General features: G+C 31.8%; 1 protein-coding gene and 1 non-coding gene across 2 annotated transcripts; one reads left to right on the top strand and one right to left on the bottom strand.

Moving 5' to 3' along the window:
- Positions 1–1,939: 1,939 nt before the first annotated feature.
- Positions 1,940–4,427, bottom strand: LOC132049113 (heat stress transcription factor B-3-like). Its single transcript, XM_059439782.1, has 2 exons — positions 3,878–4,427; positions 1,940–2,737 (listed from the first exon to the last, which is right to left on the bottom strand). Exons 1-2 carry the CDS (start codon positions 4,121–4,123, stop codon positions 2,258–2,260), a joined length of 726 nt encoding a protein of 241 aa, XP_059295765.1. The 5' UTR covers positions 4,124–4,427; the 3' UTR covers positions 1,940–2,257.
- Positions 4,428–10,923: 6,496 nt separating this feature from the next.
- On the top strand, positions 10,924–11,136 carry LOC132051339 (small nucleolar RNA U3). The gene has a single exon (XR_009413706.1). It is a non-coding gene; the product is annotated as a small nucleolar RNA U3 (small nucleolar RNA).
- Positions 11,137–16,666: the final 5,530 nt, after the last annotated feature.

Consider the following 16,666-nt stretch of genomic DNA (forward strand, 5'->3'; position numbering starts at 1 on the left):
GGCATAAAGAAAATATTTTTTTCCAAGATCAAACCAAGGGGCTGGGGTTCGGCCAGCCCTTGGCCGTCCCCTCCTCTCTCTCTTTTTTTTTCTTTCTTTCTTTCTTTCTCCCACTTTTCAATTAAAAGATGAACTCTCTCATCTATATATATATATATAATTCTCATGGCCATGTGAGGGGCACATGCCCCTCTCTAGATTTTTCTTTTCTTTTCCCTTCTTTTTTTTTTCTAGAATTTTCTTTATTTTCCAAGGCAAAGATGACTTATTTGTCATCTTTTTTTTCCACATGGTCAATATGACCTTTTTGGAACATTCAAGAGACCCATGTGAAATTCCCGTTTTACCCCTCGACTTTTCTCAATATTACCATTTTGTCCCTAACCTTCCGCATTATTTCCACGGCCCATTTTGCGAATTTCTCTTCTTGCCCCTAGCCTTTCTCAATATTTCCGTCCAATAATATTCATAAATAATGTTCATAACCAACTTATGCACTAAAATAATTTTTGAAGATGGTCTTGCCCTTAACTTCCCGCAATTGTCTTAAAATATTCCGACGTACAAAATGCGGGATATAACATATTTAGCTTCTTGTCTTGTATCTAAATGTATTTGGCTTCATATGTATTTTGAATGTACACAGCGTATTTTGAAATTTTGTTGAAATACATTCAAATACAGTGAATACATTCAACTTCGCGGCAACTCGAATACATTTAAATATAGTCAAATACATGTGACATCAGATAAGGTTAGATACAACTGAACAAAGGTATTCAGATACAGTCAAATACAACGAAAATGTCTAATTGTAGCTTCGAATGTAAATATGAAAAAGGTAGTTACGGATGGTTAATTGCTCCTAAAAGGTAGTTATTTATGTAAGTTACCCAAAAGTTTATTCGCATCCATGTTTATGTCAAATCAATAGATTAATGACATATGTTTGCACACAGATTTTTAGCATTTAATCATGATTAGTTAATATGCATCTTCACATAATTAAATCACTTTACTAGTTATAATAAGATTACATGGTTTTGCGTAAATATTGAGTATGGATAAGTATTTCCTGTAGTATGCTCTATAGTTCGAATAAGGATAGAGTTTATATAAAATAAAGTAGTAATCGATTTAAAGTTCAAAATATTAAATATTAAATAAATTAGAATTTTGTCCAATATGAACACTATTTGCATGGCGACTAACACACTTCTCAAAGTAGAATCATTTTCCTTTTAATATTTTTACAGGTCATTGATAGAATGTTTTTCTTTCATGTTCCAGCCGCCTTGAAGTTTCTTGTTTCGACTTTAATTCTTAAAATTCTACGATCTTTATTATTGCCGCACTGCTATTGATGCTTACAGACAACGTCTCTTTCTTCTTTTTGGTGTGTTTAAAATAGTCAATTTTGGACTAATTTATAAGACAGCGTCTTTAAGCTTTTGATGCTTCCAAGTGTAACTTTATTTGATGAGAAAATTATATGAAACATATTTAGTACTCACATCTAGAAGCCCGCTCATTTTTATTTCACTTAATTAAAAATAGGAACCATATCTATTGTATAATTCAAACTTGGCCTGTTTCATGTCACGTTCCTTTATTTCTTGTGCACATAATAAAGATGATTTAACTTTTAATTAACTCTACTATTTAAGGTCCTGTATTAAGATTTTGACCCTCTTTAGTTCTAAAATTCATGTTCCGTGAGTTCAACTTTTTAAGGTAATATATCATAAAGACGTAGAGTGTAACTTATATACATCCATGACCATAAAAGTAGATTTATAGTCTCGAAAATGTAGGGATCTAGTAGCTCAGTTGGTTGGCTACTTGAACTTTCACCTTATTGGTGAAGGTTCGAATTCTCACGTTGTAATCCCTTTTCCTTACCCCCTATGTAATAATAATAATAAAAAAAACTCAAAAATAAGACAGATAATTACTATACTTAATTATTACATTACATAAATATGACATTGACATTATAGGTGTATACAAGTTAAACTCTATAATTCATTTTTTTTTTTAAAAGTAAAGAAGAAAGACTTGCAATTAAATTACATATAATTCTTTTTTTTTAATCTAATGGTGATGTAGGACTAACTTATGTCCAATTCACCAGAAATATCGAATAATTCTGTCATCTTAAGATTCGACTAATGAAATTAAAGAAAATCACAATACATGTTTTTAATACTCGGAACTCTATTATTCCTTTCCTTTTGTTACCCTCTTTTTTCCTATTTCATTTGCATAGTTGGGAGAGAAAAACACTCGCCATTTCATTAAATTCAACTCTTTTTCTCTTCCTTTCCGTCTCTTCTTCAACTTCTAGCCTCACCCCAAACAACATTGGCCTCTTACCTTTTTGCCCTTCCTTTTCTTCTTCTTCCTCTGAATTTTCAGCCAACATGGCCACTATATCAATAAGTTCTTTGCATTTCTTATTCATTAATGAAAGCTCAGAGCTTAATACTCCATTTTCCATTTTTAACCTTTTGTTCTCATCAACAAGGCTATTGTACTCTGATGATGATGAAGAAGAAGTTGATGATGATGACCTTTGATCTTCATCTGTACTTTCTTTCTTATTATTTTTATTATTAGGTTGTTGTTTGTTTGTCCATGCTTTCTTCCGACGAATATCACATAGTAAATCCTTGTCTCCCTTGCGAAATAAGTCGTTGCTAAATTCCCACCGGCTTGTTGCAATTTTGCGAAAACCCTAATCATATGAAATAGTTTAGAATTTAATAAAGGAGTTGCAAGAATTATATTCAACCAAAAGACATGGTTGATCTGGACTAAGAAATGTATCATTATATGTTATTTGTCTTTTTTTTTTTTTTTTCTTCCCATCCGGTGTTCGGTACCCGCATTGAGGCCCGACTAATCCGGATTCGTGCCGGGTAGTCCCACATTGGGGGGCAAAGCACTTCGTAACAAGAGTGACTCCATACCCAAGGGGGCTCGAACTCGAGACCTCTTGGTTAAGAATGGAGTAGTACCAACCACTACACCACAACCCTTGTTGGTATGTTATTTGTCTTAGACTTGGGGCACGGGGTGAAAAACTTAAAAGTTTTGATAAATGTACCTAAAGAGTTACTACTAATTGTGAGAAACTTTTCATGTCTGAAAAATTGCACACTAGTTAATCTTCGTATAATATGAGAAATGAGATGACTTATATATCCGTCATTATTTGTTAAAAGATATATATAGTAGTACTATTTTGTTGTCTTCCATGCATAATGAATGATGTTGCTATTGCTGTTCTTTTGATTAAGACAACCATACTATGTACGTAACGGTGAAACAACAATTAGCATCCATATAATTGAAATCTAAAGACATTCATTAGAATTTATGATGTATAAGTTAGGCATCATTAGTACTTTCAAGTGTGCTCCTTGACGATTAAGGAAAATTGTATTATATCAAGTAACTTAAAGAATATGTACACGTAAGTCTCCTTAAAATGTAGGATAATTTGTAATTTTAAAAATAAGATATAACCAGATGGTATACACGTTTCTTACACTGACGATATATATAACCTATAAATCTACCTATTTGCTATTCAGAGGCGGATGGAGCACTATAACTTGGGGTTCAATTGAACCCCAAAATTTTGATGCGGGGTATAAATTTATGTGTAAAAATTGAGTAAAATTATAATAAATAGTATATATGAATCCATAACTTTAAAATATAATGGTTCAATACTAAAAAATTTAAAAGGTTAAACCTCTAGATATTAAATCCTAGATCCGCCTCTGTTGCTATTGTTAGACGTGCACAACAATACTATTACTTTAATAAAACGACTTGATTGTATAGAGACATAAGAAGGAAAACATACATAGGTATTGAGCTGCCGGACAAAGCTGGAAAAGTTGCTATGTTTGAAGAGCGTTGGAAGCAAATCTCTGGCAAACTCTGCCGGCTGCCTGACTATAAACGCCGATCCATCGGCGTTCCAAGAAATGACATCGTCCGTCGCCGGATCCTCCACCAACATGTAAGTTTTCAGCAAGAAAGGTGCTGTTGATGCCTTCCTCACATACTCTAACAAACTCCTTTCACTTTGATCCTCTAACTCCCCCATTAAAAAATATATCCCAAAAAAAAAAAGAGGCTAGAAAATAAGAGAAATGAAAATAGATTGAACCCTTTTCTATTTTTGGGATTTCAAATGCTTAAAAAAAAGGGAGAAAAGGTGACTAATTATGATGAATTGGAGAAGAGAAGAAGGGCAGTTAAGAAACCCCAATCCCAGCAGTAGAAACCTAATACAAATACGAAGTTCATGAGAAATGCAAGAGAGATTTTGGGGACATCAGTTATGAAAGAGGAAGCAATATTTTCTTGAAACCTATGTTGTATGCTTACCTCTTCTTATATAGTAGTTGTAGAAGGACAACTAGGAAGAAAACTTCTTTTCATATACTATGGCATTTATGTCGATGTAATTTGAATATATACGAAATTTTAAAAAGAAAAGAAGGCGGCTGAAGCATGTGATTTTATATATGGCATAATTTAATTTTATGACTATAATTAAGACTTTTGAAATTTGTCGATTTAACATGTTATAATAGTTGTGTAGTTATAAAACTTGTCATTAAGGATAAAATGGAGAGCTCAAGTTATGTTTCTAAATTTAAAAAAGTGTCAATCTTTCCGAAACGGACTAATAAGAAAATTTTAATCTTACTTTTTAAACTGAGGGAATATTTGATATGTACTCTTTTTGGGTTCATATATCTGAATATTAAGGTGCTTGTACGCTCCTAATTAAGAAAAATCGTTAGTAATTAAAACATGAATTATTGAAGGCATTCCCACCGAAATCTATGCGAAAATAGCCAGTCAAAAACGTGTCTGAACATCCTTTAGAACCACTACAAGAAAGTATAGAAATCGCAACAAAATTTTTTATATTTGGCAACAACTTAGTTTTATTGTTAGCAAATGATTTTTTTGTTGTCATAGTAGTGATTATTGTTGCAAAAAGTACTTTTGGCAACAAAAAAAAAAAGTTGTTCAGACGTTGTTGCAATAACAACCGTTGGGAAAGTTCATGCAACAAAATATATTTTTTTTGTTACCAAAAGTATTTTTCGCAACAATAATCAATCTATGGCAACAAAAAAAAATTTGTTGCCAGATATATTTTTTCTTGTAGTGAACTCCAAATAAATTTATTAGAAATTAGTACATGAAGGAGTTTAACTTATTGTCTTTCTGCCGGAAATTCCGTTATTCATTGTGAATGTTTAATAACCTTAATCATAAGAATATTTTTCTAATTACCCTTTATTCATTTTCAAATTTCTCATTTGATTAACACTCTGCGAATTAAAATAATAGGAATTAATTTGAGAAAGAAGATGTTTAAGAATATTTATTAGAACGTCAAATATTCGGAATCAAATTGAGTCGACTAATTATACTAGACGCTGTATATGTCAAAATACGTGTAGAATATACAGAAAGAGATGTAAAATATGTCAACTTAAAGTAGAGACAAGAAGTTAAGCTGAGGTTGTTTCAAATTGGAAATACATGTGTTGATCATATTCATGATCATGTGCATCTTCTAGACGAACTATATATCAAATTAATTAGTCCTCTTCTAGAGAATGTGTTTTATTTCTTATTTTGTTAGCTTTGGTGGAATTTGGTGACCATATCCTAGAAAAATTATAAAATAAAATCAGTGTTTCAATTATTAATTAATCTTATTAATGCGAGGAGGAAGGTTTCAAATTCTACATGATCATGCTAAAGTTAGTATTTGTGATGTGACAAGAATTGATCAACTCAAACTCAACGATAAATGTGAAAGTGCGGGAGTAATATTTTACTTTTTTTTTTTTTTTTTAATAATCTTTTTTTGGGAGAAATTGATTAAGAATTTAAGCGCTTCTAGATGAGCATCCATCTAGATATATCCACAAAATTAGCCTGGTCTAGATAAATAAACTTATGATATGGTTTCCTATTAGTCCGTTTAAAAAAAATTAATAGAAAATAACTAATATTAAGTTTACACTTCCTTTTTATCTTTAATGTTAAGTTTTTAGAGTCACACAAATTCTTTATGACATATTTAAAGTCATAAGTTTCAAAAATTTTACAGTCACATAAATATTTTAACACGCTTAAAATCACTTTTTCTTTTTGTGTGTAAAAAAATCTATATCAATCTAAATCAGGTCACATAAATTGAAAATAATTAAGTAATAATCTATTTGCGTGTAGGGCCTCTATGAACATTTCTTCCCAGACAAGGAAGAAAATGAATGTCAAAGGTATGAATATGATTGGTGGCAATCAATTTAGCACAGTAAAGGTAAGTGCTATTATTTAGATTGACCAGTCAACACTAGGAAAAAGAAGCAAAAACACTTTTAACGTCCGTCTAGATACCGATGGCTGAAGTCATTCACTATATTTTGTCTGCTACTGACAATTGGTATTGCCTTTATATCAGAAAAAAAGAGAGATATGCAAAGTCATTACTGTATTTATATTGAGTGTGATAAAAAATTAATATTAAATTAAATTCATTGTCTCAAAATTCTTCTGAGAGCTAATTATCCACTTACTTGAAACCAAGACATTATTGTTATTATTGTTTCAAAATTCTTTTGGGTATTACCGGGAATTTTGTATTTTTACTCATACAAGTTTTCCTTAACTAATTTGTGCTTAGCCTAACTGAGAAAATTAAAGTGTAATCATGCAGAAGAACCAACTGTTGTTTGTACTATTACTAATCGACTGGATAATTAAAGCGGTCCAAAAATTCATTCATTGTACTTGGACATATTGGAAGCTTCTATTACAATTCAACCAGCTGATTCAGCTTGAACCCCACCTCATAAAACAGTACAGAGAATAACCCTTTAAGTTCCTCCTTTCTAATCATTCGATAGTTCGTCATTAATCATTATATATAGAAAATATACCTAATGAGGACATCATATAATCCTCCTGTTTGCTGTTTCTTCGTTTTGTATTTCCTCATTTCCAATTTATGTATATAGTTTGAACCCGCATTAAATTTAAGAGAAAATAAAGATTTATATTTGGAGTACGGCCAGAGTTAGAGTATCGGCTACGAGTTCAAGTAGCTTTAGCTTAGTCCCTGTTTTTGTTTTAAAATTCTATGAATATGTACAAATTATTAATTTAAAATTCATTAACTTAAAAAGATTAGAATTCAAAACCCATAACTTTCGCAACTTGTGAATTTGATATATCTAAATATTTATTTGGCTATAAAGCTTCCATTAAAGTCAAAATGAGAAATGCAAAGTTAATAGTTTCCGAATTTAAAAGTATACTATTTTTTTTTTTTGAACGGATTAAAAAAAATTATCACGTAAACTGAAACGGAGAGTTCCGACCCTTACCTCTTTCACCGATCGCGACCTTTCACTTATCCATTTGAACACTTTCTTTGAAAGTGACGTGCATGTGTGAATGGAGTTCATGGAGTTCATGGATTATAGCTTCTTATCTGGACAAAGAAGTTCTAGAAATAGAGAAATTAAGACCATTTTGTCCCATCACTTCTCAATTTCAACAACATCGTGCCTCAATTCCTTCATGATTTTTCTTGTCGTATTGAAGCAACATCCAAAATGATACGTACTATATACACATCATATACGAGTTTTAAGTACTCCCTCTGTCTTAATTTATGTGACATCATTTGGATCTTGAAAGTTAGAGATTTTCTTAATTTTGATCGTGAATCGGACATATATATATAGAAGCTTTAAGTTTTTTAAAATAAAATTTATACATTTGAAATTACGTAAAAAAATTACTATAAATCACAATAATTAACAATTGAAAATATTTAAAAGGCATATGAAAAACTGTGGTGGAAAAAAAAAAACTAGTTTGACTCTCGAAATCTTAAAGGTGCCACATAAATTGGGATGGAGAAATAATATTCATTAGCAGTCAAAATTTTATCGGCCATCCGGTCATTTTTAATGTTGTAGCAGATATTTTAAGTCCGATACTTTGAGGAGATTTACTTATAAATTAGCAGTATATTCTTTGTATGATGTGATTGTGCAATAACATATTTACACGGACGGTGCATAAAATTTAAGTTCTATCAGATACATATTACGTTATTAGAATTACTAGTAGTTATTGGCCGGAGTGACAGATAATAAAAAGTACTATCACAAGAACTGGATACTTTTTTCATTTTATCCCGAAGGCTAAACTTCCAACTTCCAGACAAATATATTCTTCTTCTTTCAGGAAAGCGTTGAGTTGCATGTTTTGCTCAGAAGTGTAGAGAAAGAAAGACTTAATCAAAGGTACATATTGTTTCAATATTATTCACGAATCTAACACATAGTAAAAGAATAACAAAGGCTGTCCAGTTGTACCACATCAGTGAAACAACTCAAAGGAAAAGTCTTTTTAATATTGAGCAGTGATAGTACCCGTAACGGCCTTACTTGAACAGGATCTGTTCTATGGGCTTACCACCTTATCCTTGAGTTCTAAGGAGACAGTAACAGCTTCCATGGCCTTCGGGTCATAGTGCCGTAGATGATCGTAGCTCCTAACTTGGTGCTGGGATGGTCTAATGGCTGTCTGATAGACTCGTCAATTTTTTTTGCCAATTTTTTTACTTGCGGGAGCCCTCTGGGATGATTCACCATTGATGAGTGTTGCCATGGCTGTAGAGTTCAGAGTGTCGAGACACCTTTCTTTTGCAACTTATATGGTTACAAGTTCACAATGTACAACCGAAAAAACGCAATAAATGAACTTTTATCCTTCCATGTTGTGGCTAGAGTTCAAGTTCACAAACTTATGGTTACAAGTTCACAATGTACAACCGAAAAAACGCAATAAATGAACTTTTATCCTTCCAAAATAGACTATGTTCTTATTCAGAGTTTAGGATAATAAATAGAAACTTTTGAACTTGAGGACCAATTGGGTTGACAATTAAATAAGATATACGGATTTAAAAAATTGCATATGTAATAATGTTAAGAAAAAATAAAGATGTATAAAATTATCTCTAAAGCACGTATCATAATATTTGGGAGTAGGGGCAGAGTTAGAGTATCGGCTATGAGTTCAAGTAGCTTTAGTTTAATCCCTGTTTTTGTATTAAAATCCCATGAATATGTACAAATTATTAACTTAAAACTCACTAGCTTAAAATATTTAGAATTCAGAACCCATAACTTTCAAATCCTTGCTCCGTCTCTGTAATTCTTAGATTATAAAACTTTCATTCTTGTGAGCTTGATATATCTTACCATTTATTTGGCTATAAAAGCTTATCATTAAAGGGAAAATGAGAAATACAAAGTTGATTGTTTTTAAATTTAAAAATATATTACTGTATTCTTTTCTGAACGTATTACAAAAAGTGTGTCGCATGAATTATTTACTAAAATTGTGTCGCATAAATTGAAACAGAGAGTAAGTGGCTTTCGACCCTTAGCTCTTTCACCAATCACGGCCTTTTCCTTTTTCCATTTGAACACTTTCTTTGAAAGAGACGTGCACGTGTGAATGGAGTTCATGGATTATAGCTTCTTATCTGGACAAAGAAGTTCTAGAAATAGAGAAACTAAGACCATTTTGTCCCATCACTTCTCAATTTCAAATACATCGTGCCTCAATTCCTTCATGATTTTTCTTGCCGTATTGAAGCAGCAACCAGAATGATACGTTCTATATACACATCATATACGAGTTTTAAGTACTCCCTTTGTCTTAATTTATGTGATATCATTTGGATCTCGAAAGTTAAATTTTCTTATTTTAATCGTGAATCGGACATATATAGAAGCTTTAAGTTTTTTAAAATAAAATTCAAACATTTGAAATTACGTAAAAAAAAAAAACTATAAATCACAATAATTAACAATTGAAAATATTTAAAACGCATATGAAAAACTGTGGTGGAAAAAAAAAACTAGTTTGACTCTCGAAATCCGAAAGGTGCCACATAAATTGGGATGGAGGAATAATATTCATTTGCAGTCAAAATTTTATAGGCCATCTGGTCATTTTTACATGTTGTAGTAGATATTTTAAGTCCCATACTTTGAGGATATTTACTTATAAATTAGCAATATATCCTTTGTATGATGTGATTGTGTAATAACATATTTACACGGACGGTGCATAAAATTTAAGTTATGTTAGATACATATTTTAAGTTATTAGAACTTGTAGTTATTGATATTTTAAGTCTCATACTTTGAGACCATTTGGACCTCGAACATAAGATAAAATGTGCGACGAACCCTCGTTTAAACTTTAATCATTAAAAAAGCGTATATTTTTTCTATTTTAATATTTAAACAAAAACCTATTTTAAAATCTAAAATTGAAAAACTTCTCTCGATAGCCCACTTCGCCGCCGTATGATGTGATTGTGTAATAACAAATTTTTTTAATTATTTAAATAGATTTTGAAGTCACGGAAGGTGCATAAAATTTAAAATTATTTAAATAGATTTTAAAATTAATTTTTTCATATTTTTTTTTTGTTGAAGTTATTTTTAGATTTTTCCACTACTAGTCGTTATTGGCCGTTTCGAGGTGATAGATAATAAAAAGTACTACCACAAGAACTGGATACTTTTTTCACTTTATCCCGAAGGCTATACTTCCAACTACCAGACAAATATATTCTTCTTCTTTCAGGAAAGCGTTGAATTGCATGTTTTGCTAAGAAGTGTAGAGAAAGAAAGACATCAAAAGTACACATTGTTTCAATATTATTCACGCATCTAACACATAGTAAAAGAATAACAAAGGTTGTCCAGTTGTACCACATCGGTGAAACACACAAAGCAAAGTTCATTTTAATATGGAGCAGTGAAAGTACTTGTCACGACCTTACTTGAACAGGATCTGTTCTATAGGCTCGTATCACTGTATCCTTGAGTTCTAAGGAAACAGGAAACTAAGTTTAGTGGATGAACCATGGCCATTGGACCAGAGCATGATTAATAGCTTCCATGCCCTTCGGGTCATGGTGCTGTAGATGATCGTTCTTAGCACCTAACTTCGTGCTGGGATGGTCTAATGGCTGTCTGATAGGCTCGTTAATTTTTTTTGCCAATTTTTTTTTTTTAACTTGCTGGAGCCCTCTGGGAAGATTCACCATTGATGAGTGTTGCCATGGCTGTAGAGTTCAGAGTGCCGAGACACTTTTCTTTGCAACTTATATGGTTACAAGTTCACAATGTACAGCCGACAAAAGGCAACAAATGATCTTTTATCCTTCCAAAATAGACAAAAGGCAACAAATGCTGGGATGGTCTAATGGCTGTTTGATAGGCTCGTTAATTTTTTTTGCCAAATTTTTTTTTTTTAACTTGCTAGAGCCCTCTGGGAAGATTCACCATTGATGAATCTTGCCATGGCCGTAGAGTTCAGAGTGCCGAGACACTTTTCTTTGCAACTTATATGGTTACAAGTTCACAATGTACAGCCGACAAAAGGCAACAAATGATCTTTTATCCTTCCAAAATAGACAAAAGGCAACAAATGTTGGGATGGTCTAATGGCTGTCTGATAGGCTCGTTAATTTTTTTTGCCAATTTTTTTTTTTTTTTAACTTGCTAGAGCCCTCTGGGAAGATTCACCATTGATGAGTGTTGCCATGGTCAGTAGAGTTCGTAGTGCCGAGACACTTTTCTTTGCAACTTATATGGTTACAAGTTCACAATGTACGGACAAAAGGCAACAAATGATCTTTTATCCTTCCAACAATAGACTATGCTCTTATTCGCAGGATAATAAATAGAAACTTTTTGAACTTGAGCACAAATGATCTTTAATTTTTTTTGCCAATTTTTTTTTTTTAACTTGCTGGAGCCCTCTGGGAAGATTCACCATCGATGAGTGTTGCCATGGCCATTGGACCAGAGCGTGATTAATAGCTTCCATGCCCTTCGGGTCATGGTGCTGTAGATGATCGTTCTTAGCACCTAACCTGGTGCTGGATGGTCTAATGGCTATCTGATAGACTCGTTAATTTTTTTTGCCAATTTTTTTTTTTTTAACTTGCTGGAGCCCTCTGGGAAGATTCACCATTGATGAGTGTTGCCATGGTTGTAGAGTTCAGAGTGCCGAGACACTTTTCTTTGCAACTTATATGGTTACAAGTTCACAATGTACAGCCGACAAAAGGCAACAAATGATCTTTTATCCTTCCAAAATAGACTATGCTCTTATTCAGAGTTTAGGATAATAAATAGAAACTTTTGAACTTGAGCACCAATCGGGTTGATAGACTCGTTAATTTTTTTTGCCAATTTTTTTTTTTAACTTGCTGGAGCCCTCTGGGAAGATTCACCATCGATGAGTGTTGCCATGGCCATTGGACGAGTACACTATTCTTTAACTTGTATGGTTACAAGTTCCATGCCCTTCCGACAAAAGGCAACAAATGAACTTTTATCCTTCCAAAATAGACTATGCTCTTATTCAGTTTAGGATAATAAATAGAAACTTTTGAACTAGCACCTAATCGGGTTGACATTTAAATAAGTCTAATTTAAAAAATTGCATATGTAATAATGTTATCAACTATTAACGTTAATTTTTTTTGCCAATTTTTTTTTTTTAAATGAAGGGAGGCATTACGGATCAAGGAAAAAGCCCTCATAGACTAGGTCAAGGAAGATTTTCCACCAATTGATGAGTGTTGCCATGGTTGTAAGAGTTCGAGTGAAACCTCAAAGAACTTCCGTTCATTCATTTGCAAGGTCTCGAATATTCCACGCTTTTTTCGAAGAATCCTGTATCCATGGCATACGGCTTGGAAGTTCCCTTTCCGCTCCATTAGAAAAGAGTTCAAATGCAACGCCCTTTGCCCGTTAATTAGCTCCTTAGGGCGTAGAGTTCACATCCAAATATTTGATTGGGGAAATGATCTTTTATCCTACATCCAGGAGATAAACTATTTGCTCTTTTCTCAATTGAGTTAAAAACTAAAGGATAATAATTGCAATTTTAATTGTTAAACTTACATCAAAAACTTGAGCATATATATCAATCTCTATGAAAGGTACTTCCAACTTTAAAAAATATTTTTTGTTTTTGCAGGCATTTCAAACTTTTGCATTTAAACTTTCTTGGATATCCCAATTAATCTTCTAATCTTCAATAATCAAGTGGAAAGAAAAACGATTCAAGACTCAGAGTTAATTTATTGTGTTGCCATGAAAGAAAAAGTAGCACGGAAAAACTTACAAAGTGGCAAACACAACCGAGACACTTTTTAATTTGCAACAACCTTATTTTGTGTCTTTATGGTTACAAGTAGAAAAATCTTTTTTAAGGTTGAGCAATGAGATTACATTCCACGACCTTCCTTGAATAGATCCGGCAACAAATGGTCTAATGCTCGACGGACTCCTCAAACGTTTTTGTTGTATTTTTTACTTCTTCTTCGTTGTTTGTTGGTCTAATGGCTTTCGGTGAAGATAAAGCTCTTGGAGCTATAATATTCACCATTTGAAACAGCTCAAAATAATGGTTAGCACCATCAAGGAAACAATCAACGATATTTTCATTTATTGTTGATTATCTATAATTTTATTAGTCAACCATATGATTATTAGTCATTTTTTCTTGCATGTTAGCCATCCAAACGAAAGCTTAATAGACATATTTTACCTCTCCCAAAAAGTTCGGACATGTAACTTTTCCGTCCCTTTTCGTCCGGAGTACTTGGAGTGCACCATAATCGGGTTTGAAGCTCCCATCTTACCATCAAGTCGAGGTTGATGTTATTAGCGTTTGTTTTGAAGCTAACAAATTAAAAGCTCGTACAAAGAAGATTTATAAGGGAGAAGACGCACACTTTAACTTTGCGAATATCTTTTTGCACGCCTCATCTATCTTGAACTAATAATGTGAGGAGAAGAGGCACAATTTTATCACTATACTATTCAAAATAATTAGGTTGAATACGGTTGTAAACATGTGAAATTCAAAAAATCAGCTCCCTTTTTTAGATAAATAAGCCATTGGTAATCATCAAAAAATTTAATTTATTCATCGATTCTAATCTATCTATCTATCTATATTATTATAAAAGAATGAATATAAATGTTGGTTGACCAAAATAGCCTTCAAATATTAAACGACTTTTATACCCTTAATAAACTCTAATCCTATTTCTTATTGAACTACCTAACAGAACTAAGGATTATCCTATTACCACTAACGTTACTAATCCTAAGTATATTAATGTCGATTAATTATAAGGTTAACATTATTGATATATCCTAAATACCAAAATCTTCTTCTCCTTCTTATAGTGCACAATCAAAGGGAAGCAAGTATTGATGGTCCAATCTGCCAATATTCCATATGCTCACAAGAGTCTTCCTTACCACTACTAGAAAAACAAGAATTAGCGATGGACAAATTTTATAGTTAAACAACAAAATTTATAGCTAATCCTATTTAGCGATAGATTATCAAAAAATATTCTAATAGCTATGAGCAATTTAGAGACGGATTAGCAACATAGTTCATAGCAAATTTCAGGTCAATTAGAGGTTATGTTGGATAGTATTGTTAATGTTAGGTTTTGACTATTAGAGGTTACGTTGAACAATGTCAATTAATTGTTTGGAAAATAAATTCTATTCACTATTTTCTAAAATTTTAGTCAATATATTAAGTTAGTTGTTTAATTAAACGTAGACCTGCTGACCATGTGGTGCGAGAACTCATTTAGGACATTTGTTTTAGAGGAAGGCTAAAGGATAAGCTCGTGAGGAAACTGGATAGTATGAACTTCTATCCTTGAGATGATGTTGAATTGATGCTATGATTATTTTGTGCATTACTTTGTTAGATGGAGAACTGGTGACCAGAAAGAGTGAGATGCTGGGTGTGTCCAGTAACAGTGCATTGTTATAGGAAGAGTGCTGAGGCTGGGTGTGTCCAGTAACAGTGCATTGTTATGTTTTCCTTACTTCCTTTTTTTTTTTTTTTTTTTTTAATTTTATTTTATTTTTATAGCTGTAACTATCTACTCTTTCATAATAACATCCGTTTATTGGCCAAAAAAAAATTATAAAAAGGAATTATGGTGACCGATGAGCTAATTAATGTGTCATCGAATACACCTTTCATCCTCTAAATTCGTCTTTCCCCACTAAAAGATGAAGGATATATCATTTTGAGTTCGATTGAAAGAATTATTTGGATAAAAGTAATTTTATAATTTATTTAAATAAATTAAAATTATATGAGGCAGTAGCGAATATATTAATAGAGAAACTAAAACTTTTTATACCTTCCATCAAGAAAGTAAAATAAATAAATAAATAAAAAAAGAAAAAGACCCTAAAGTACATTCATAGTCTATATATCTGTATCGACACATGAACATAATATTGACATGATATTAGTATCATTCTAAAAAACTGAATTATTACTTAAAATAGATGATAAATGAATAATTCGTTCTCTATGATAGTAAGTAATTGGTTCATTATGAAATATTGCTGGCACTTTCCTCACAAAAAGATATGCAATTGCGGAGGGGGGGGGACTATTTAATATTGATCATTTGAACATCTACGCGCTATTATTAACGTGCGAGACACATTTATAGAGACTAATATTATTATAAAAGCATTAATATAAATGTTGATTGATCAAAATATCATTTAAATATTGAACAACTCTTATACTATTACTATTTAATTAATTTGAAGAACAATATAGAAGAAAAGGTCATAACTGGAATGATACACATTAGGTTTAAAATTGTATCCTATTAGTATTAGGAACTTAACCCACGGTAGACATTAGGATTAAAAATTGTAGTAGACAAGAAAAACTCACGATAATCCTATAAAAAATGAATCGCGGCAATAAGCTAGCTCTAATCCAATTTTTTCTTTTACATACTTAGACCCAAAAACCTAAATTAACGTTAACATATATTCCTTTGATTATAAAATGTTCAGTTAGAACTTAGAAGCATATGCCATGAACTTTTGTCTTTAAATTCAAGAAATTTAACTCTTATTAAGATATGAAAACAAAAATGTTACTTCCTCTGTTTCAATTTATGTGCAACTTTTCATTTTCCTAAAGTTAATTTATTTAATCTTTGTAACTAAATTGGATTAGATCAACTCAATATTTTAATATTAAAATTTAGATATTTAAAAACTATATGAAAAGTACTATAAGTTGCATTTCTTCTCATGCCAACATGATGAGTAATACATTTTAAAAGTTTGGTCAAAGTTTTAAAAGTTTGAATCTTGAAAAGCAAAAAGTGTTATAAATAGGGACAAAGGAAATATAATGTTACCAACGCTTTGCTCATGTTATTCATCTATCTAAACCGGTCATTTGAATTTTGAAAAAATCAAATTAGTTGGTTTTACAACTTTAGCAATACGTCTATATACAATATACAAATTCTGACGAAATATCTTTCTTTAGTGTACTATTGAAAAAGGCATTATTAGCAAAATCTTATCGCATCGAACAATGTAAACAATACCATGCTCACTCAGTATTTCATCACAGCTCAACAAATGGTGAAGAATTCCTAGAGGATTATCTCTGGACATGGACAAAAAGAAAA

Source organism: Lycium ferocissimum, chromosome 3, assembly GCF_029784015.1.
Source record: "Lycium ferocissimum isolate CSIRO_LF1 chromosome 3, AGI_CSIRO_Lferr_CH_V1, whole genome shotgun sequence".
NCBI classification, from domain to species: domain Eukaryota; kingdom Viridiplantae; phylum Streptophyta; class Magnoliopsida; order Solanales; family Solanaceae; genus Lycium; species Lycium ferocissimum.